At 46.6% G+C, this 23,945-nt stretch overlaps 2 protein-coding genes across 2 annotated transcripts in view; both read left to right on the top strand.

Annotated features, from left to right (window-relative positions):
• LOC310843395 (uncharacterized protein) overlaps positions 1 to 16,325 on the top strand; it is a 32,837-nt gene extending 16,512 nt beyond the window's left edge. Inside the window, exons 2-7 of the mRNA XM_083736714.1 lie at positions 8,215 to 8,707; positions 9,298 to 9,379; positions 9,663 to 9,745; positions 11,058 to 11,184; positions 12,081 to 12,978; positions 13,090 to 16,325. Coding sequence (XP_083592840.1) covers positions 8,306 to 8,707; positions 9,298 to 9,379; positions 9,663 to 9,745; positions 11,058 to 11,184; positions 12,081 to 12,978; positions 13,090 to 13,450 — 1,953 coding nt within the window. The 5' untranslated portion in view covers positions 8,215 to 8,305 and the 3' untranslated portion in view covers positions 13,451 to 16,325. The remainder of the gene's footprint in view (positions 1 to 8,214; positions 8,708 to 9,297; positions 9,380 to 9,662; positions 9,746 to 11,057; positions 11,185 to 12,080; positions 12,979 to 13,089) is intronic.
• The window catches only part of LOC310843327 (uncharacterized protein), a 153,589-nt gene that overhangs the window by 118,731 nt on the left and 10,913 nt on the right, over positions 1 to 23,945 (top strand). The window lies entirely within an intron of this gene.

Raw genomic sequence — 23,945 nt, 5'->3', positions numbered from 1 at the left:
CCTGTTATTGAGGCCCTTTTCTTTTGAGTTTTGACCTTAGATCTTGTTACTATCGCTTCTGCAGGGCCACTCATGTCCCAAGGTCGTTCCCACAGGAACAGCTCAAGTGGAAAAGTCCAGTGACTTGTTTTTTTTCTTTTTAGCAGTCTGTGTTACGACTGTTACCTTTCAGCCCTCTAGAGGAAGCATCATTGTATCCAATAAGCAAGCGCAACAAAGAAACCTAAAGCCCCCAGAGGGAAAAAGTTTTTAAGAACAGTCTTTCAGTCTTTAAGTTGTAACAATGTTATTTCTATAAAGTCCAAGAAAACTGTATCCAATAAAGTCACCGCTTTACAGCAGTTCTTGCCTGACAGTTCCCTGTCAAAGTGCTTCACCCAGGCAGTCCGTTCCCAGAGTCAGAGACAGCAGGAAATTTCACTTGATTTTTCCTCTCATGCAGGTTAAAGTTAATTCCCTTTCGTCCCCCCCTGCTCCTGCTTACTGGGGGGGGGGGGTAGTTCAAATTCAATGTCTAGGTTAGACAGTTCAAGCAGTTCAAAATTACTTTCCCTTCAATTGCAGCTTGTTGTGCCGTTGCTTTCAAAGTTCATGCAGTCCGGGGGAGGCAGACTTCCTTTATTTACCGTCCCCACTTTCAGCCAAATTTCAATTGTTTTAAAGTCCCAAAAAGTTTTCCAGTCTTACTTACGGGTATTCAATTTCAGTCCAGATTTCAGGAAGGAATCGGCGCTCTCCGCTGATGGCGACGCGGCTTCACTCCACGAGCTGGGTAGCGACTCTCAGCACCGCATAATCCCCCGATGCTCCTCCGGAGCCTTTAAAAAGGCTCTTTTGCAGTAAAGGGGGGCGCAAATGGTGCCCGCCGAGTCTCCTTGTTCACAGGCTTCCGCGCCTGTGATTTTAGGGGTCCCCGCTTCGCCGTAGCAGTCAGACCCGAACTCGTGAAGCAGCCCTCTCTCCGGAGCTCGGGGAGAGAGCCGCCATTAAGCGCTGGCGCCAACCGGAAGTCGACCGGGCCTCTGCTCTATAAGAACTGTGTGGCCTTCTTAGACGATGTATTAGTCTACTCAGAGGATGAGGAGCAGCATGTCCGAGATGTCCGGGAGGTCCTAAGCAGGCTGCAAGCAAACCAGCTGTGGGTAAAACTGGAGAAGTGCCAGTTCCATACCAGAGAGGTGGATTTCCTGGGGTACCGTTTGTCAGACAAGGAATTGGCCATGGATTCCAGTAAAGTCCAGGCGGTACTAGAATGGAAGACACCCAGAAACAGGAAGGACGTGCAGAGATTCCTGGGGTTTGGAAACTTCTATCGGAAGTTCATCAAAAACTTTGCCCACTTAACGGCGCCCATCACCGATTGTCTCAGCAGTAAGAAGAAATTCGCGTGGACGGAAGAGGCGCAGCAAGCGTTTGAACAGCTAAAGAAAGCGTTTGCGTCGGAGGAACAGCTCTTGCACGTAGATCTACAGAAGCCGATGAGGGTGGAGACGGACGCATCTGATCGAGCGGTAGGGGCGGTGCTTCTCCAGCCGGGAAAAGATGCGTCGGACTGGAGACCGTGTGCCTTCTTCTCGCGGAAGTTGAATAAATCAGAAAGGAACTACACAGTGTACGACCGGGAACTGCTCGCCATTCATGAAGCGTTTCGGCGGTGGTGACACCTGCTGATTGGAGCGCAGCACAAGGTCCAGGTGTGCACGGACCACAAAAATCTGGAATATTGGAGAACGGCCCGAGTACTGAACCAGAGACAAGTGAGATGAGCACAGGAGTTCTCCAAATTCCATTTTGAGATTTGCTACGTACCGGGTCCAGAGAACGTCAGGGCGGACACTCTCTCGAAAGCCAGAGTATATGGAGGGGGAGGGAGCGCCCGAGGAAAGGCATATTATCCCAGAGGACCACTGGGTTTGTGGAGCAGCATTGGTGGGGCAAAGGGAACTGGTAGAAGGGACAGAGAACGATGAATATGCCCAAGATAAGCTCAGAGGGCTCAGGAGAGCCGGGGAGAACACAGGGGGGGTTTGAAGAAAGGAACGGAGCGTTGTATTACAAAGGGGCATTGTACATACCGGAAGGGGAATTGAGGGGTAGAGTACTCAAGCAACTACACGACAGCCCCACCGCAGGGCACTTTGGGCAACACAAAACCATGTGGTTAGTTACCAGGCAGTTCTGGTGGCCCAAGGTGAGGGAAGATGTACGAGAGTATGTAAGGGGGTGCGACCGCTGCCAGCGAGCAAAGGGGGAGAGGGCGGCACCGGCAGGGTTACTGGAACCATTACCCACACCCGAACGGCCATGGGAGGCAGTTTCCATAGATTTCATGACGGATTTACCAAAATCCAAGGGGAAGACTGCGGTAATGGTGGTGGTAGACCTGTTAACCAAGATGTGCCACTTTATAGCTTGCTCACATGCGGTGACAGCGGAAGAAACCGCCAGGTTGCTTATAGAACACATTTTTAGGTTGCATGGCGCCCCCTTGAGGGTGGTCTCAGACAGAGGGAAACAATTTACGTCCAGGTTCTGGAGGAAGCTCATGAGCTTACTGCACGTAGAGGTCAATTTCTCGACCGCCAGACACCCAGAAACAAATGGGCAGGCGGAAAGGGCAAACAGTATTCTGCAACAATATCTGAGGTTTTATGTTAATGACAGAGAGAATGATTGGGTAGAGAAATTGGCTCTGGCCGAATTCGCCTACAATAACGCGGAAAATGTGTCCACGGGCATGAGTCCATTTATGGCCAATTACGGGTGTCACCCTAGGGCCTTTCCAGGGGAAGGAGGGGAAAGATGGAGCGTGCCGGCAGCGGAACATTTCGTGGAAGAAATGGAATCCATACATCAACAGCTCAAGATGAATTTGGATAGGGCCAAAGAATACAGGAAGCAGGCAGATAGGGGCAGAAGAGAAGGAGAGACCATTAGGGTTGGGGACCGGGTGTGGTTGTCAACACAAGGGTTGCCATTTAAGGACGGGTGCAAGAAATTGAGACCGAAACGACTGGGACCCTTCGAAGTTACACAACAGGTTAATGCCAGACAACATGAAACTGCATCCAGTATTCCATAGGTCATTACTGTCACCATACCGGGAGGGGCGGGAAATTTTGGGACATGAAGGTGAGGTTCCCGTGACACCGGAAGTAGAAGAGAGGGAGAGCAGCAGTCATGTAGCAGAAATACTCAACTCTCGGTGGAAGGGTAAACAGGTGGAGTACTTAGTGGCATGGGAAGGGGAACCAGAGTCCGAAAATACCTGGGTACCGGCATAAACGGTTGATGATGAGGTTTTAGTAGGAACGTTTCATCTCCGGTACCCAAGGAAGCCTCAGCCCTTGGCTAGGTTCTGGGAGGAACACTTCAGCACCACTGACGAAGAAGGGGAGTTCGAGGGGTTCCCAGAATCAGGACAAGATGAGGAAGAAGAATCAGATGGGGAAAAGTATTCGGGAAGAGGGGACAGTAGTAGGTGGAGGGCGGTTTTTGAGTCATCCGAAGATGAGGAGGATTCTTTTAGGGGGTTCCCAGCCTCACCACCCAGAGAAGAAGGGGAAACGGGGGGTGAGGGGGGTCCTGGAGGGGAGGTGGATGTCAGGGAACTGCCATTGGAGAGTCAGGTGGTGGAAGGGCTCAAGGAGGCTAGGAGAGCCTCGGATGCTGAGGAGGGAACCAGCAGGGGGAGAGAGTTCCCGCAGAAACTCAATCGGAGGGATGGCTCCAAGATACTTCCAGTGAGAACAGTGGAGAGGTCTCAGGACCTCCGCTGGGGATGCCCACTCCACGTAGGAAACTGTCACGCAGAGAATCCAGAAGGAGAGTTTCCGTTAAGGAACTCTTATGTTGGTGTAAATTCCGGAAACGCCCACTGACGGATTCTGCCAGCGATTGAGGTAGCCATGCGTCCATGGCTCCGTGGACTGGGAGAGTTTAGAAACAGATAGCCTGAGCTGAGAGCTCAGCCATTTACACACAAGCAGCCCCTAAACCCATAACACAGATCAAGTCCAATTGTTCCTTTTTTGGTATATGAAAAACACTCTTTCTCTTCCGAGGGGAGTTAAGACCATTACAATTCCAACTTAGAAGTTGCAGAGCCATGGTGGGGTTACTTCGCTTTACCTCCAACTGCTCCAAGTAGCTGTTCTTGTTCTGTCGGTGGTGTCTCTTTCCCTGGACTGTGGAGTCCAAATGATAAGTTTGCTATGTCTAGTATTCCTTTTTCCAGTGCTCTTGGGTCTTCTCCGGATTCCGCTTCTTTTTGTAGGTCTTCTCCGTGGTCTTTCAAAAACCTATCTTTGTCAGTAACTGTTCTTATTTTTATCTTTCTTCCTTTATATTTGAAAGATAACCCTAACCCTTGAGGAAATTCCCACCTAAAAAGGATTCTGTTTCTCCTCAATAGGGCGACTAGATCTCCGTAGTTGGTCCTTAAATCCAAAAGATGTTTTGGGATGTCCTTGAAGATCTCCACAGTTGAGTCTTCAATTTCCAAAGTTCTTTGATAGTGCAAGTTCAAAATTTTATCTCTCTCCTCTTTTGTTCAAAAGTAATCAAACACTCTCTTACCTTGTTCCTTTTTTGTCTTTTACCAAGTCTGAATGCACTCACTATCTTAAATTCTTCCTTCCCCAAATCCTGTTGCCAAAAATCTGTAAATTCCTGTGCAAGGAAGTCCGCCAGATTATCCTTCTCACTTTAAGCCCTGACTCTTAAATTTCTCTCTTTCTCTTTTAATTCAATCATAGACAGTGTCAAATTGTGGTCCTCTAATTTCCTGTATACTGGAGGTATCTTCTCCTGAGTAGCAGTTGCAATTTCCTTTGCTTCTTCAGCTACCGTATTTTTCGCTCTATTGGACGCAGTTTTTCCCCTCCAAAAATTGAGGGGAAATGTGTGTGCATCCTATGGAGCGAATGCAGGCTTCTGCCATAGCCGCGTGCAACCCCTCTGGCAGGGAGAAGCTTGTTGCTATCAAAGGGTTAAAAGGTAGCAGAAACGCTCTAATCACTGAGCAGCTGGAAGTCATTAGGCTTCCAGGAACATGAGTTTGTATAAATAGTCTCCCGTGTGTTTGCTTGCCCCTTCTCCCCTTTTGGGCGTGTTTGCTGATATGTGTGGTTCGTCGCCGGGTTTTTTTGTTTGTTTGTAAATAAACCTTTCTTTGAGTTCCAAAACCGCTTGCTCCAAGACTCCTCTTTGAGAAAAAATACTGCCTCTCCTGCCCTTCTTAAACTGCTGCACGAAATGCTCTGCTGTAATGGGACTTGAGACGATGGAAGCGCACCGGACATTTACTTTGCATTAAACTAATTAAAGTTTAATGGGACAAAGCTGCACGGGGCTATGGCTTCCTTAGCCCTGTGCAGTGTCTCCCGGCAAGGAGAGGCTGCAGGGGGCTAGAGGGGAAGGCAAAGCAGCGAGCGGGATCCATCCCGCTCTCTGCCTTGCCTTCTTCCATAGCTGCGCGCAACCCCCCCGCAAGGAGAGGCTGCATGGGGCTATGGATTCTTTAGCCCCACGCAGCCTCTCCCTCCTGGGAGAGGCTGCAGGGGGCTAAAGGGGAAGGCAAAGCAGCAAGCGGGATCTATCCCGCTCGCTGCCTTGCCTTCTTCCATAGCTGCGCGCAACCTCTCCGGCAAGGAGAGGCTGCATGGGGCTAAAGGGGAAGCCAAAGCAGCGAGCGGGATTCATCCCGCTCGCTGCCTTGCCTTCTTCCATAACTGCGCGCAACCTCTCTGGCAAGGAGAGGCTGCACAGGGCTATGGATTCTTTAGCCCCATGCAGCCTCTCCCGGAAGGGAGAGGCTGCACAGGGCTAAAGGGGAAGCCAAAGCAGCGAGCGGGATCCATCCCGCTCACTGCCTTGCCTTCTTTCATAGCTGCGCACAACCTTTCCGGCAGGGAGAGGTTGTGTGCAGCCTGTACGCTGCTCTTTGGGGCTGGGGGGGGAATATTATTTTCCTTGATTTCCCCCCCTAAAAACTGGGTGCGCCCTATGGTCCGGTGCGCCCTATGGTGCGAAAAATACGGTACTTTTCGGGTCGTGGCAGATTCCTCTAATAATTTTTCAGTAGACTGTGTATTAGAATTCACCTGCTGTCCCAAGTTGTTGATGCTTGTAGTGTTCAAATCAATTTTAGCTGATGCTTCACTTAGTTGCTTATTTGTCTCAGCTACTTGCTTAGCTAAATTTTCCAAAGATTCATTAATTTTCCCAAGTGCCTGTGCCAATACATCTTCAGGGAACATAACTTTTGATTTAACTTGTAAAGCAGCAGCTCCTGGTGTGCCTGATGCTCCAGATGTTGAAGCCCTTCGCTGATGCGTAGTGTCAGTCCGATATTGTTTGCCAGACCTAGTAGTTTTTTCCTGTGCCAGCTCTAACTTTCCTTTCTCATTTGCCATAACACTCATGAGAGTCCAAGGTCAATCCCACGGCTAAAAGTTTTGTTTTGAAAAGGAATTTTCCAGTAGCCTAGTTGTTGTTGCAACAATGTCGATGTTCCTCTAGGGGGACACAGTTACAGCTCCAATTTGCAACTATTAAAAAACCAATTATAGTCCTTGTAGGTCCCTCAAGTCACTTAAAAACAACAGTTTCAATATCATCAAAAGTTACTTTAGAATCAGGAGAAGTCCAGAAACACTGTATCCCTCTCGCAGAGCTAATTCAAAAGTCTTTAAACTTGCCGACAGGCTTTCCACTGATCGGTCTTTCCTTTCTGGGGGCAGCCCGTTCCCAGGTTTTAGGCAGCAGATGTAACTTTCTTTCCCCCCTCTTCTTGCAGGTAAAATATGCTCAACTCTTTTCCGCTCCATTCCTGCAGTCTGGAGGAGAAACCACTTTCTTGATGTTAGATTTTAAGTCCTTACTGAACGTCTTTCAAAGTTTCCGCTTTGCAGTCTTTGCTTTGATCTATTTACAGGCAGGGAAGGCAGACTTCCTGTTTATACCTTCCCGTTTCAGTGTCGAATTTAGTCTCTTTATCTCCAATTAATTCAGTTTAATCCTAGCTGTGCGGCTAGGATTAAACTGTGCGGCTTCACTCCGCGGAAGAAGCAGTCGACTCTCAGCACCGCGCCGCTCACCCCATGTCCTGCTCCAGAGCCCTTAAAAGAGCTCCTTCGCAACTTGGGGGGGGCGCAAATGGTGCACGCCGAGTCCCCACGTTCACAGGCTTCACCCGCCTGTGACTTTTAAAGGGCCCCCGCTTTGCCGCAGCGGCAAGACCCGATCCCGCGGAGCCGGTCCCTCCGAGAGTCAGAGGGAATCCGCCATTAATCGCTGGCGCTGACCCGGAAGAGCCCCAGCTTTTAAGCTTTGGTTTCCCCCCAAAAGCGAGTATCTTGGTCTTTTGATAGTTGATTTTGAGACATTCAAATTCACAGTATGCTCCGAGCTTTCTTAGTGCTCTTTTGAGTCCAATGGGGGTTCTAGAGAAAATTACTGCATCATCGGCACATAGCAGGACCGAAATATGCCGATTTGCAAGCTTTGGAGGGTGGAGTTCTGAGTCATGGAGTGCAGATACTAAATTATTTAGATAGAAATTGAATAGTAGAGGGGCCAATAGGCACCCTTGCCTGACTCCTTTAGAGGTTTTAATAGGGTCCGTTAGGTGTCCTAGGCGGCTACACCTGACTCTAAGAGCCGTGTTTGCGCACAGTGCCTGAATTAAGAGCAGAAGCGCTTAATTCTATGTAGGTACCCTGTAGTCTGTCCCAGAGTCTGGTTCTGGAGACTGTATCAAAGGCTGCTTTTAGATCAACAAAGGCAGTGTATAGTGAGGCCGGCCTTTAGGAGAGCCATGTCACCTGGGCGCAGGATTCCAACCAATGGCTTCAAGCTACAAGAAAGGAGATTGAAATTCAACACACGTAGTCATTTTTCACTAGGAACCAATGACTCCCTTGTCAATCAGTTCTGATTTCATGCATTGACTGGAAGGAAGGAGCAACCAGGCTGATTCGCCTCGCATTAATCTCTTCGCTTGCCTCCACATTTCCACAATCTCCCTTCTAGAAGCCTATATCTCCTCCTCCTCCTCCTCCTCCTCCTTTTTAGAAAGATAGCTCAGAGTCTGGGCTGTGGTGCAGTCCTACCCTGGTTCCCTGCAAGACTCATCCATGCTTGCTCAAGGAACCTTTTTCTTCTCCTGATATTGTACAACTTTTGTAATGAAACAATGTATTTGCTTTGTAGGAATTTCTAGAGCTTCTCATTCAGACAGAGAGAACTTGGCAGAAGACCAAAGGGTTCCTTCCCATCTCTCAGAGGCTTCCTGAGAGCACAGATGGATGAGCGAGACTCAGCTGGCCCTGAAACAGGAAGAGGCCGTGCCATCCAAACTGGTAGCAGTGGGGGATTCTGTGAAAACTCTGTGCAGAAGATCCTGGGTGAGGTGGACACTCTCCGCTCAGAGGTGCAGAGCCAGCAGTTGAGGCAGTTCTGCTTCGAGGAGGCCAAAGGACCCCGAGAGGTTTGCAGCCGACTCTACCACCTTGACCGGCAGTGGCTGAACCCAGAAAGGCACACGAAAGCTGAGATGCTGGACCTGGTGATCTTGGAGCAGTTCCTGGCTGTCCTTCCACTGGAGTTGGAGACCTGGGTGAGGGATTGTGGAGCGGAGACCAGTTCCCAGGCGGTGGCCCTGGCCGAAGGTTACCTCCTGAGTCAGGCAGAGGAGAGAAAGCAGGTGAGAGAGACTTTCCTCTGGATACTCCCAAGGGGCTCCAAACAGGATGGAGAACATCCAAAAATGGTCTGCTGATGGCCCATCCGTTTTCGGGGAATGAGATCTAACACCCTTAAAGTATCTGTCTTTGCGTTCTCTTTCTAATATTTCTCACCATTCATTTTCGGTTTGTTTTTTTTTTAAATAATATTTATTAAAAGTTTCCAATTACAACCAAATAAAAAACAAAACATCCAAATTTAAAATCTTGTTTTCCTTAACATCTTTCCAGGACTTCCCCTCCCCTCCCCCTCTTGTATTCCAATTCTTACTTATAAATTCAGCAATTTCTTATCCCAAAATTTGAACTTATTGTCATTGACCCAATTTAAAAATATTTTCCCATCTCCTAAAATCGACCTGTTCCCTTCCACGCGTTCCCCCCTTTAACATACATTACAGATTAAAATATAATGAAATAAAATGTAGTTTAACACCCTTTGGATTCCAAAATTCCCTCCCCCTTTTCCCGGTTGCGTTCCCAAAATTTATCAACATCTGATGTCTTCCTGGAGCTCATTTTCGGTTTTGAATTCTTCTTGTTCTTTCAGAAAAGGGATCATTTTGCAGAAATGGACCTTGATTCCTGTGAGGCAGAGAGGCCTCCATTGGACACCAGAGAGAGGCCACTGGGTAAGGAGGGTGGCTTTTCTCCATTTGGTCTTGTTCTGTTGGTTTTCCAACTCATCTGAGGGTTCTTTTCATCTTGGTTTTTTTTTGGGGGGGGGGTTGGGAACAAGGGTTCAGAGGAGGGGAGATGTATTTCTGCACACCTAACATGAAATGGGCAGAAACCTTCAACTGCACTCAGCAGGTAAGGCTTTCTCAAAGCCCATCTGTGGTTAGAGATGTCCTGTTTCCTCTGTGAGAGAAGCAGGCCCTCCTGGCATCCTGGTTACCTTTTTTTCTTTTGCAGGTGAAAGAATGATGCCGGCAAGACCTCCTGATCCATCTTTCCATGGGGGCAGAAGAGAAGCAGTGGCTGTGGAACCAGATCAGGTCAGAGGAAGCTGCCTTGTGGGATGGAGCAATGTCATGGACTGGTTGGGCACAGAGGAATGGTGGGAGGAAGCACCCGGGGAACCAGGAAGGGAAGATGGCTCAGAGCCCAAGAAGTGGGGGTAGAAGAAGGATGCGCGGTCAGAGGGAGAAGCTTGGGAAGAGGAAGTGTCAGAAGCTGAAGGGGCAACAGGGCTTAGTGATCTGGGAGACTCTGTGGCAGAATGCAGTGCAGAATCAGAGGCAGAAGAGGGGGGAGGCGAGTGGGAGAGGAAGGTCGAGAGGCAGAGGTGAGTCAGGAGAAGCAGGAGCCACCGGGGGCTCCCTCTCCTTCTGCCAGAATCCACCCTCCCTGCTTGTCTCTCAGAGCCAGGAAACGTCTGACAATGGAGGAGCAAAGGCAGGCTGCACACTGGCGCACTGTTCAATCGCTTGCCAGAAACCCCAGAGAGGAGGGGACTTGGAAAGCTGTGGGGAGCCGGGGGCCTTCACTCTCAGCAACTGCTTTTGTGGAGGAAGAGGCTCAGGGAATGAGCTGCTCTTCTCATTATGCCTCAAACTCAGCCAAGTCTGTGAACATCGTGCTCTTGCTGATAAAGAGTTAACTCCAGCTGTGAACTGTGGGATTTCCTGCCCATATAACTCTGTGACTCCAGCCTTCTGAATGTTGACAGTCGGATTCATCTGTAGTTGCAGTTTTCATGGAATCCTAGAGTTGAAAGGGACCCAAAGGGTCATCAAGTCCCACCCCCTGCATTGCAGGAATCTCAGCTAGATCCTCCAAGACAGATGGCCATCCAAACTAGGCTTCTTGTATTTCTATATTCATCAATGAATGCTAAAATTGGCTTCTAAGCAGCGGACAGACGATAACGAATAATTTCCAGGATTCACCTAGCCAGCCCTATCTGCTGCAAAATGGGGCCTGCCCCCCCACTCCTCCCCCTCTCCATGCCCCCATGAACCCCTTGAATTTCGCTCTAGGGCATTGGGAGGGAACCTTCCCATAACAGCTGACAAGGAGAGGAGAAAGTGGATCCTTCCATTGGGGAAACTGGAATGCTTGCGTAGGCAGAATAACGTAAACATAAGCTGGAGTACCACCTATTTGCAAAAAGACGAATACCCACAGTTAAAATGCAGAATAAAAGAATTCAATTAAAGCATTAAAATAGGTACCCATAATAAAAATGTGCAGCAAAGCAATCCTATTGAAATAACACAGCAATTAACAGAAAGGAAATAACAGACCATTGTGTAGCAGATCATATTTCTGCTGTCTCAGAGGAGGACATTTCCCTTTTTCTCTTAGGGTCCAGTGTGCTTTGAAGATGTCGCTGTTCATTTCACGGACAAGGAGTGGGAGTTGCTGAATCCTGACCAGAGAGATCTGCATAAGGATGTCATGGAGGAGAATTGGGGGATCGTGGCCTCTCTTGGTAAGGCTCCCTTTGGGATCGTCCTATCTGCCAGGAAATTCAAAAAATACCTCTATGTGACAAATCTCATATATTTTCACAGCGCCCCCTACAACACCTGGGAACCTAACACCCCCACAAGAAATAGTAGATTACAGTTTTTTCTGTGAAGAATCTTCCTCCAGTTCTGCCTCCTTCTACCACAGTTGGGCTGATCTGAACTGCCCAGGCATCTTAAATGTCAGCTTCAGAGTTGTTAGGAAAGATAAGTAGCTTCTGTCAGGTTTCCTGTTTTTGTTTTTGCTGCTGTCAGTCTTGGGTTGACCAAAGAGACGACTGACACTAGAGATGGAGGGGATGCCATGACTGGGCCAAACAACATCTGCCCCAGAGAAGAGCCAGGGTGATTGAATCTCAGGTAGTACTAGCAGTGATAATCATAGTAATAATAATATTTTTTATTTATACCCTGACCATCTGGTTGGGTTGCCCCAGCCAATCTGGGAAGCTTCCAACACATATACAGTCGTATTTCTGGTTGCGAATGAGATCCGTTCCAGAGATCTCGCCAGATCCCGAGGTTTTCGCAACGCAAGGATCACTGCGCATGGATTTGTCGCTTTCATAAGCTGATGTTTATATAATCCGAGGGTTATGTAACCCGAGGTGCTACTGTATAAAAATGAAAAAGTAATAATACCAACAATCTAATCCAATGAAAAAAGTAGAAAAAAATTACAAAAAGTAAAAAAATTATAAAATGAGTAACTTACTTCAAACAAAGCAGCATTCAACCAATGATTAGAATCCAATAATAAATACATTGCCTTCTCTACAACAAATTTAATGAGCATTATTTCCTAACTGGGGGCTCCATTTGTTCCTGAGGCACTAATCCCCTTTTCTCTCCATTGCAGATGGTGATGAATTGGAAAGCGAGAAGAAAGGTGACCACAACACAATCTGCAGAGTGGAGAAGGCACGTAAAAATTTGGAATACCGTCAGAGCTCCCATTCTAGTTCCCATCAACGAAATCTCATTGGAAAGAAACCCTATCAGTGTATTGAATGTAGAAAGAGCTTCAGTCAGAGCTTCTCTCTCACTTCCCATCAAAGAATTCATACAGGGGAGAAACCTTATCATTGTGTGGAATGTGGAAAGACCTTCAGTCATAAGTCCAGTCTCACTTACCATCAAAGAATTCATACACGGGAGAAACCCTATCAGTGTGTGGAATGTGGAAAGAGCTTTAGTACGAGCTCCTCTCTAACATCCCATCAAAGAATTCATACACGGGAGAAACCCTATCACTGCGTGGAATGTGGAAAGAGCTTCAGTCACAGCCACAGTCTCACTTCCCATCAAAGAATTCATACAGGGGAGAAACCCTATCAGTGCGTGGAATATGGAAAGAGCTTCAGTCACAGCTACAATCTCACTTCCCATCAAAGAATTCATACAGAGGAGAAAACCTATCATTGTGTGGAATGTGGAAAGACCTTCAGTCATAAGTCCAGTCTCACTTACCATCAAAGAATTCATACAGGGGAGAAACCCTATCAGTGTGTGGAATGTGGAAAGAGCTTTATTACGAGCTCCTCTCTAACATCCCATCAAAGAATTCATACACGGGAGAAACCCTATCAGTGCGTGGAATGTGGAAAGAGCTTCAGTCACAGCCACAGTCTCACTTCCCATCAAAGAATTCATACAGGGGAGAAACCCTATCAGTGCGTGGAATGTGGAAAGAGCTTCAGTCACAGCTACCATCTCACTTCCCATCAAAGAATTCATACAGGGGAGAAACCCTATCAGTGTGTGGAATGTGGAAAGAGCTTCAGTCACAGCCACAATCTCACTTCACATCAAAGAATTCATACAGGGGAGAAACTCCAAGCTCACTTACCATCAAATAATTCATACAGGTGCATGGAATGTGGAAAGAGCTTCAGTAGAAGCTCCGATCTCACTAAACATGAAAGAATTCATACAGGGGAGAAACCCTATCAGTGTGTGGAATGTGGAAAACGCTTCACTTATAGCTCCAATCTCACTTCCCATCAAAGAATTCATTCAGGGGAGAAACCCTATCAGTGTGTGGAATGTGGAAAGAGCTTCAGTCATAAGTCCAGTCTCACTAAACATCAAAGAATTCATACAGGGGAGAAACCCTATGAGTGTGTGGAATGTGGAAAGAGCTTCAGTCATAAGCCCAGTCTCACTTACCATCAAAGAATTCATAAAGAGGAGAATCACGGAAGTGTAGAATTTTCGAGCTTGAAGTGATCCCTGGTGCAATATATTCCACCCCTTGTGATGCTGGCAAGTAAAGCATCCATGACAGATGACCATCCAACTTCATTTGAAAACCTCAAAGAATGGAAATTCCAGCACTCCCAAGGGACTACAATCCACTAGCAGCTCTTGCTGTCAAAAAGTTCTTCAGCATGTTTAGTCAGTCTTTTTTTTAAAAAAAAAACAACTTGAAGGCATTGGTTTGTGTTCTCCCCTGTGGAGCAGGCGTCCTATTGGGAAGACCCAGTTCTGTGAGTGCATGTTCTGGAAGTTGGGCAATAGGGGCAGTACAGGATTCCTTTTGGTGTACCGACCTCCCCACTGCACCAAGGATTCCCTGCCCGAGCTGCTTCAGGTCGTGGCGGATGTTCTCCTGGAGACACCTAGTTTGGTTGTCCTAGGGGATTTCAACATCCACGCCGACACGACCTTATAAGGGGCCGCTTGGGACTTCGTGGAAAGCATGGCCTCCATGGGGCTTTCCCTGAATCTGTTTGGCCCAACCCATAGCCGTGGACATGCCTTAAACCTGGTGTTCACCTCTATGGATGTTGGTGATCTGACACTAAGTAAAAGCGAAACTAAAGAAGTGCCATGGCCAGATCACTTCCTGGTGCAACTGGACTTCTCTGCAAACCTTCCCCTCTTCAGGGAGGTGGGACCGATTCAGATGGTCAGCCCCTTAATGGATCCAAATGGTTTCCAGAAAGCAGTAGGGGATGTTTCATCCCATGTTGATGGCCATTCAGCTGATTCCTGGTGGCCCGCTGAAATGTGGAGTTAACCAGGGCTATTGACTGTTTGGCTCCGAAGCGCCCTCCACGATTCCATGGAGCCCGGACAGCCCCGTGGTTCAGAGCAGAGGGTGATGAAACAATCGCTGAGACGGCTAGAGCGCCGGTGGCGGATAACCCATTCTGAAGCTGAGCGGATATGGGTTAGAGCTCAATGTCGAGCCTACCAAGTGGTGATAGCCACGGCCAAGAAGACTTTCTTCACCGCCTCTATTACATCTGCAGAAAACAGCAGCAGGAGACTCTCTCAGGTGGTTCACAATTTAGCAGTACCACCTGCTCCATTAGGGCCCAGTACATGCCACATGATATCCTGCAATGATTTTGCAAAGTTTTTTGCAGACAAAGTCGCTCCGAATCGAGAAGATGTAGACTCCACTGTGGGAGCAGGGCGGGAGAGTGCTAGAGTCCTGTCTAGTCAAGTTGTGTTGGATCAATTCCAATCTGTTACCCCCGAGGATGTGGACAGGCTGCTTGGACGAGTGAAACCAACCACTTGTCTCCTTGATCTTTGTCCATCCTGGCTTATAAAAGCTAGCCGAGAAGGGCTGTGCGATGGGCTTCGTGGGGTGGTGAATGCTTCCCTCTGTGAGGGAGCCTTCCCGCACCCATCTTTAGATGTGGCCACGATGGCCAAGTATCGCCCAGTCTCAAATCTTCCATTCTAGGGCAAGGTGATTGAGCGAGTGGTTGCTGAACAACTCCAGGCATGCCTGGAGGAAGCGGACCATTTGGATCCCTTCCAGACGGGATTCAGGCCTCAACATGGGACTTGAAATTGCCTTGGTCGAACTGGTTGATGATCTCCGGCGGGCTAGGGACAAAGGTGAGAGCTGTTTCCTAGTTCTGCTGGATCTCTTAGCAGCGTTTGATACCATCAACTATAACATCTTTCTGGACCGTCTTGAGGGGCTGGAAGCTGGGGGCACTGTCATACAGTGGTTCCGCTCCTTCCCCCTGGGCTGTGTTCAGAAAGTGGTGGTGGGGGATGAGTGTTCAGAACCCTGGGCTCTCACTTATGGGGTGCCTCAGGGATCTATCCTCTCCCCCATGCTTTTCAACATCTACATGCATCTGCTGGGAGAGATCATCAGGGGGTTTGGGCTTGGTGTTCATCTGTATGCGGATGATACCCAGCTCTACCTCTCAAATCAGAACCAGTGAAGGCAATGAAAGTCCTGTGTGAGTGTCTAGAGGTGGTTGGAGGATGAATGGCAACTAACAGATTGAGGTTGAATCCTGACAAGACAGAAGTACTGTTTTGGGGGACAGGAGGGGGCAGGTATGGAGGACTTCCTGGTCCTGAGTGGGGTAACTGTGCCCCTGAAGGACCAGGTGTGCAGCCTGGGAGTCATTTTGGACTCATAGCTGTCCATGGAGGCACAGGTCAAATCTTTGTCCAGGGAGCTGTTTCTCAGCTCCATCTGGTACGCAGGTTGAGACCCTATCTGCCTGCGGACTGCCTCACCAGATTGGTGCATGCTCTGTTTATCTCCTGCTTGGACTACAGCAATGCGCTCTACATGGAGCTACCTTTGAAGTTCTAACCAGACACTGAGGTCCAGCACCAAGGGCCTTCTGGAGGTTACCTCACTGCGAGAAGCTAAGTTACAGGGAACCAGCCACAGGGCCTTCTCGGTAGTGGCGCCCTCTCTGTGGAACACCCTCCCACCAGATGTCAAAGAGAACAACAACTACCAGACTTTTAGAAGACATCTGAAGGCAGCCAAGTTTAGGGAAGCTTTTAATGTTTGATGTATTAGTATTTTAATATTTTATTTGAAGCCGCCCAGTGTGGCTGGGGAAGCCCAGCCAGATGGGCGGGGTATAAATAATAATTGTAATTATAATTTTATTTTCTTACTCCTGTAGTAACCTATGTTATCCATCATTTGAGAACCACGATAATTGTTCTCCCTTTGCTCTTCTTTCATTTTTATCACAGTCTTTGAACTCTAATACTTTGAAGGAGCGAGCTTTTAATTTCATGAAGTGAGGCAGCTCATCCTCTATTAACAGTCGTAGCTGAGATAGGAAGTCCATCTTGAGGGTCTGGAGAGAGTGTTCAGATGGGAAGACTCTTCTTTTGGGGTCTCCTTCCATTTGGGAGGGGAGAGATTTTCTAGGAAAAGGAGATTTCTGAGTCAGTGAAAAGGACTCAGATGATCCCCTGGGTCTGGCATACAGAGGAAAATACCTCGGGAGTGGGACTGCTAAGAGAGAGGGGAACTGAGGAAAAGTGGCCCCTCGCTCACAGACCAAAGTATGAAGCCATGCACCGGCACCCTTGGATTCTGAAGACCCAGCGAACAAGGTACCACCCCCAGAAAAATAACCAGATTTATTCAGGATGTCTCTGCAACTGTTGAGTTGGAACATAAATGGCTGTAATATTCCGGAAAAAAGGAGGAAAATTTTTCATATATTAAAAAAGGAACAATTGGACATTATTTGCCTACAAGAAACACATGTGACTAGGCTCCATAGAAAAGTGTTAATAAACAAAAGACTCGGTCAGGAATTTATATCCTCAGACACAGTAAAGAAGAGAGGCGTGGTGATTTATGCAAAAGAGAGCCTGTCACCTAAATTTCTATTTAAAGATGAACATGGAAGAATTTTGGCAATCGAAATACAACACCAAGGAGAGAAGATTCTGCTATTAGGAATTTATGCACCAAATGAAGGAAAATCGGAATTTTATAAGAAGTTGCATGAGACTATGCTGGAGTATCTGGACTATGACAACATCATTATGATGGGAGACATGAATGGAGTCGTATCAACTTACATGGATAAGTCACAAAGCCAAAATGTTACGAAAGATGGCAGACTACCAAAGACCTTTTTTGAAATGACAGACAATATGGACTGGATTGACATTTGGAGAATGAAGAACCCCTTGGGAAAAGAAGGAACATTCTTCTCTGAAGCCCAGCTGACTTGGACAAGAATCGACCAAATATGGATAACTAGAGGTCTGGCACCCAAGGTCAGGAAAGTGGAAATCTGCCCAAAGACCTGCTCCGACCATAATGCACTGAAAATGGACATGACACTATCACCAACCGGTTCCTTTAGATGGAAGATGAATGACAATTTGTTTAGAGATCAGGAGATTATTAAGAAGGCCCAAAAAGTTTTGAAGGACTACTTTGAGATAAACATGAGCACTACGGTGGAAAAAAGAATCATTTGGGACGCAAGCAAAGCCGTGATGAGGGGGTTCTTGATACAACAGAATGCTGTAAAAAAAAGAACACAAAATGAGAGGAAAGACAAGATCTTGGAGAAAATTAAAGAGTTAGAGAAGAAGTTAAGATCGAATCCGAAGTCACAGCCGATTCTGAGAGAAATTAAACTCCATCAGGCACAATATTCTAAACTGATGAACCAGGAAATAGGATGGAAGATCAAACTAATGAAACAAAAAACTTTTGAATCAGCAAATAAATGTGGGAAACTGCTGGCTTGGCAGTTGAAGAAGAGACAAAAGTTAAATGTAGTCACAAATTTGGAAATTGAAGGAAGAAACATTCAGAACCCCGTGGAGATTAGAAAGTGTTTTCAGAAATATTTCAAAAAATTATATACTCAAGGGCCGCAGGATGAGGCTGAGATTAAACAATTTTTGGAAAAAAATGGACTTAAAAAACTTTCACAAGAAAATAGATCACTCCTGAACAGCAAAATAACACGACAAGAGATTGAACAAGCCATTCAGAACATGAAATTGGGCAAATCTCCAGGGCCAGACGGCCTGACCTCCAAGTATTATAAGACATTAAAAGATTATTTGATACAACCATTGATGGAGGTCAGTAACGAAATTATGGAGGGAAAGAAGGCGCCGGAATCGTGGAAGGAAGCTTTCATCACATTGATACCAAAATCGGAAATTGAGAAGACACAACTCAAGAACTATCGTCCCATCTCCCTTTTAAATGTGGATTACAAAATATTCGCAGATATTTTGGCAAGCAGACTTAAAAGAGTTTTAAATGAAGTAATTCATAAAGATCAGGCAGGCTTCCTCCCAGGTAGACATATGTTTGCCAACACAAGGAACATCATTGACATTCAGGAACTTTTGCAAACAAACATAAACACAAAAGCAGTGTTAATTTTTATAGATGCGGAGAAGGCCTTTGATAATATCTCTTGGAAATTTATGAAGGGAAATTTAAAAGAAATGGGAGTGGGACGGGGTTTTGAGAATGGGATTGATGCAATATACTCAGAACAGAAGGCAAAATTGATAGTTAACAATGTGGTTACAGAAGAGTTTAAAATTGAAAAAGGTACACGACAAGGCTGCCCGATTTCCCCTCTGTTATTTATCTCGGTTCTGGAGGTGCTCTTGAATAGGATTAGAGGGGACCGGTTGGTGCAAGGGATTCAGGTCGGAGCAAAACAATATAAACTTAAAGCTTTTGCAGATGACCTAGTCTTGACTTTGCAGGAGCCAGAATCTAGTACAAAAAGAGTATTACAACTGATTCAAGACTTTGGTCGGGTGGCGGGATTCAAACTAAATAAACAGAAAACCAAGGTGTTGGGGAAAAACTTGACAGATACAGAGTCAGAACGGTTTCAGAGAGAAACAGAACTAACTGTGGTTAAAAAAGTAAAGTACCTAGGGGTAAACATAACAGCAAAAAATCTGAGTCTATTTAAGGATAATTATGAAAAATGTTGGTCTGAAATTAAGAGAGACTTGGACAGTTGGACAAAATTGAAGCTTTCTTTGTTAGGCCGAATTGCTGCTATTAAGATGAATGTATTGCCAAAGATGTTGTTTTTGTTTCAAACATTGCAAATTGTGGACAAGACGGAGTGTTTCCGGAAGTGGCAGAGAGATATCTCTAAATTTGTCTGGCAGGGCAAAAAGCCCAGAATTAAGTTTAAGATATTAACTGATGTGAAAGAAAGAGGGGGCTTCGCCCTGCCAGACTTAAAACTGTACTATGAAGCCGCAGCTTTCTGCTGGCTAAAAGACTGGCTACTTCTTGAAGACACTGATGTGTTGGACTTGGAAGGTTTTAACAATGCTTTTGGCTGGCATGCATACTTATGGTATGACAAAGTTAAGATCAATAAGGCCTTTAAGAACCATATTGTCAGGAAAGCAGTATTCAATGTCTGGACAAAATACAAAGACTTATTGGAAAACAAAACTCCGAGGTGGCTGTCCCCTCTGGAAGCCAAGGCCCGAAAAAGACCCAATATGGAGGCCAAATGGCCAAAATATTGGGAAATATTAGAAAAAGACGGTGACAATTGGAAATTGCAGAGTTTAGAGAAAATGGAGGGTAAAGTGCGAGACTGGTTACATTACGCCCAGATTAAAGAAGTTTTTAAAAATGACAAAAAACTAGGGTTCCAGGTGGAGAAATCGAAGTTGGAAACAGAATTGTTAGAACCAAAGACTAAGGTACTATCAAGAATGTATAACTTGCTGTTAAAATGGAACACACAAGACGAAATGGTTAAATCTGCTATGATAAAGAGGGCACAGGATATTGGGCATAACATTATGTTTGAGGACTGGGAAAGGTTGTGGACCACTGGGCTGAACTTCACTGCATGTAATGCTTTGAAGGAAAATGTAATGAAAATGATATACAGATGGTACATGACCCCATTTAAACTTGCCAAAATATACCATTCGTCTAATAATAAATGTTGGAAATGTAAAGAAAATGAAGGAACATTCTTTCACCTCTGGTGGACTTGCCCTAAAGTGAAGGCCTTCTGGGAAATGATATATAATGAGTTGAAAAAGGTATTTAAGTATACCTTCACTAAGAAACCAGAGGCCTTACTCCTGGGTATTGTCGGCCAGAAGGTGTTAAAGAAGGACCGAACATTTTTTATGTATGCAACAACAGCAGCAAGGATACTCATTGCCAAGAATTGGAAGACTCAAGATCTACCCACACTGGAAGAATGGCAGATGCAGCTGATAGACTATATGCAACTGGCAGAGATGACTGGCAGAATCCGAGACCTGGGAGAAGAAAGGATTGAAGAAGATTGGAAGAAATTTAAAATTTATTTACAAAAATGTTGTAATTTGATTGAATGTTAAGAAGGATGCTTGATCATAAATAATTGGCCACCACTAAACTAGATTGGAATTAGATGATAAGTGAGAATAAGGAAAAGACAAACCCTTTGGGAGAACTATTAGATTATATTTAAACGAGTGGATATAAGATTGTAAATAAGATGATAATTTGCTTGAAAAAACTTTTTAACAATGTAAGTGGGAGCAGGAGACGTGAGGAAGTCTAAACAAGTTATGAAATTTTGTTATGATATAAGCAATGTTGTTTGTTACTTATGCTTTTCTTTTACAAAAATCTTAATAAACATTTATATCAAAGTATGAAGCCATGAAGGAAGCTGGGCTGTCCTGTCATAACTAAGGAAGGGAATGAGAGAGAAGCAGCAGAAACAGAGTTCAGCCTTTTAGCATTTATTCTGGGCATGGGAGACGAAAGAGTGTGTTTTTACAATCAAGCAATGTATACATTTTATGAAAATTACAATACATCATAACATCATATAACATCAGAAAGAGTTATAAAATTTTTCATAAAATAGCGCACTGTCTTTCAGGTTGTGTCTTCCTGGAGTTCCAAAACTCTGCTGGGTGGAGAGGAAATGGTCTCTCCTCCTTCATCTCAGCTCCACAGCAGTTCTCTCAAAAAGACTTGGCACTCCAGAATGCAGGGAAATAATAATAATAATAATAATAATAATAATAATAATAATATTTATTCAATTTATATACCCCCTTTATCAGAATATCGCAGGGCGAAGTACAACATTAAAAGCACAATACAGAACAACAATGATAAAAACATAATAAAAAGCATCCTGTGAGACAGCCTAGTAATGCAGCACTCCTTTTAAAACTTGGGGGGAGACTCACTGCTCACCTGCTTTTACGGCCACTATGGGGGTGTGGTGATTCATCCAAGGGAGGCTCCTCTGCTGGCCCTCCGAAGATTCTGACATCGTCCACTCTTTCTCCTGTCACCCACAGCCATAGAATATGAAGAGAGTTGTCCTCCCAAACTCTGCCTTCCCTCCAACATGTTGCAGAGGGAAATTGGGACCTGGGACTTTTGGGGCCACGCTCCTGAATGAGTCACGTAAATCACGCGAGAGCAAGGACCCCCCAAAATGGGCGTCTTTTGGGGCAACACATTCACGGGAGCCAAAACAGGACATCCTGGGAGCCAATCAGAAGCCAGGGTGGCTTCTGGAATTGCAGGACGTCCCACTCAAAGCAGGACAGTTGACAGGTATGTGAAGACCGCCAAAGATGGAGTGTCCACAACCCATAGTGCAGGCATCCCCAAACTCGGCCCTCCAGATGTTTTGGGACTACAACTCCCATTATCCCTAGCTAACAGGACCAATGGTCAGGAATGATGGGAATTGTAGTCGCAAAACATCTGGAGGGCCGAGTTTGCCTATGCTTGCCATAGTCAATATGGCTGCCTTTCCCACTGGCTGAGATGCTTCTACCCATTTCATCTGCTTGGCCAATCCAGATATTCAGGGCCAACAGGTCCCACCCCTGCCTCCAGCAATCTCTTTTGTTACACTCAATGGGTGTTTGGTGGAGGGAAAGGGGAACCATGGTGCAGGGTCCAGGATGCTCAGATTCCTGCCACAAGACCTCCCTTCTGAGGTCCCCCCAGGGTACCTGCTCAGCTGAGAGGAGGGTGTCATAGCACAGGTAGCAAATCAGCTGCTGCTCCGTCCCTTGAGGGATTCCCTGCCTCACTTAATTGGCCAAATATTCCAAAAGGGCATCACCCACCACTATATAAACCCTCACACCCCCGGCAGCAGCAATGAGGTGGTACAGCTTTCGGGTGCTAAGAGTGTGTCCTTGCTTTGGGAGGGGGAACACAGCCCCCCAGCAAAGTTTGTAGGATGAGCCAAGAGGTATAGCCGGACATTGGAAGGCAAACTGTTGCAGGAATTTATGTATGGTTTTTTTGAGGGGGTTGCCCCTGCAGCAGATATCATGCACATGCAGCCAACTACCAAAATCGGCACCATCACTTTTGTGACATTTGTGACTTGTCCCCACAAAACACTTCATCACAGTTTCTTCCTATCTGCTCAAAGGGCCTCTGCTGCACAATACCAAATGTAAGAATTCACTGATAAAGTTATCTATGTACTGGCTCGGGACGCGGGTGGCGCTGTGGATAAAACCTCAGCGCCTAGGACTTGCCGATCGCATGGTCGGCAGTTCGAATCCCCACGGCGAGGTGTGCTCCCATCGCTCGGTCCCAGCGCCTGCCCACCTAGCAGTTTGAAAGCACCCCCGGGTGCAAGTAGATAAATAGGGACCGCTTACCAGCGGGAAGGGAAACGACGTTTCCGTGTGCGGCTCTGGCTCGCCAGATGCAGCTTGTCACGCTGGCCACGTGACCCGGAAGTGTCTGCGGACAGCGCTGGCTCCCAGCCTATAGAGTGAGATGAGCGCACAACCCTAGAGTCTGGAAAGACTGGCCCGTACAGGCAGGGGTACCTTTACCTTATCTACTGGCTCACTGGGAAAACTTCAGAAATTCATCTAGACATGTGAGCTCAGCTACTCAGCAGCCCCTCTACCTGAGTGATGATTCCTGGCATCCTGATACCTGAGTGCTGGACAGGTAGCCGTTCCAGAAATAACAAGCCCAGATGGAGACAAAAGGGTGTGATTGACTTCGCTGGGAAACAGGGAAATGTAAATATCTCTTTTGTTACACTTGATGGGTGTTTGGTGGAGGGCAAGGAGAACCATGGGGCAGGGTCCAGGATGCTCAGATTACTGCCACCAGACCTCCCCTTTCATGATGTATGAGTGATGTAGTTTGGGGGGGTGTAACATGGGGATTAGCAGCTGATAAAAGTTTGGAGGCTCTGCTGTTTGGGGCTTCCATCTTGTTGCAGCTGGTGGCAGGTGGGAGTCCTGTCTCAACAGTCTTCAAGAAAGACCAAGCCTACTGGCTGCTATTTTGCTCTGATATTCCTGGCTGGTGTCCTTGCTTTTTGTCCAAGGGAGCCCTCAGATTTCTCGATTAACATAACATGCCCAAAGCCTTCAAAATGTGCACTTTACTGCATTTTTCAGCTCAGCAATGTGTAGTCCCAGGAGAGGCAGGGACAGCGTGTCTTCCTGTTCCCCTCTCAGCTGAGACCTGCCTGGATGGAGACCTGAGAGCCACCTCTCAATATCTGGGGGGCTGACCCATGGAAGAGGGAGCCAGCTTGTTTTCTCCTGCCCTAGAGGGGAGCACCCAGAATAAGGGACCCAGAGGACCAGAAAGCAGTTTCTGCTGCCTAAAGAGCAGGAAGAACATTCTGACGGGAAGAGCAGCAGAATCCCTTGGGAGATGGCAGACTCTCCTTCCTTGGAGGCTTTTAGGCAGAGGTTGGATTCCTGCCTTGCAGGGGGGCTGGAATAGATGACCCAGGGGGCTCCCTCCCATTCTAGGAGGAGCTTCCTTGCTTCCTGCAAACCCCTTTTCCCTGCAACCTCTTCCTCCAGTTTCTGGCCAAGGGAGGGAGCGGATCACAGACCAGCCAAGAGCAAAAATAAAATGAGCATCTCTGGGATTGTGCAATGCAGGAGAGAAAAGGCAGAGAGGACTGAGCAGGGTGGACTCGGCTTG

The sequence above is a fragment of the Podarcis gaigeae genome (assembly GCF_964106915.1).
Source record: "Podarcis gaigeae genome assembly, chromosome: 4".
NCBI classification, from domain to species: domain Eukaryota; kingdom Metazoa; phylum Chordata; class Lepidosauria; order Squamata; family Lacertidae; genus Podarcis; species Podarcis gaigeae.
Note: the sequence above shows the minus strand (reverse complement) of the source record. Positions and strands in the feature narration are given on the sequence as shown.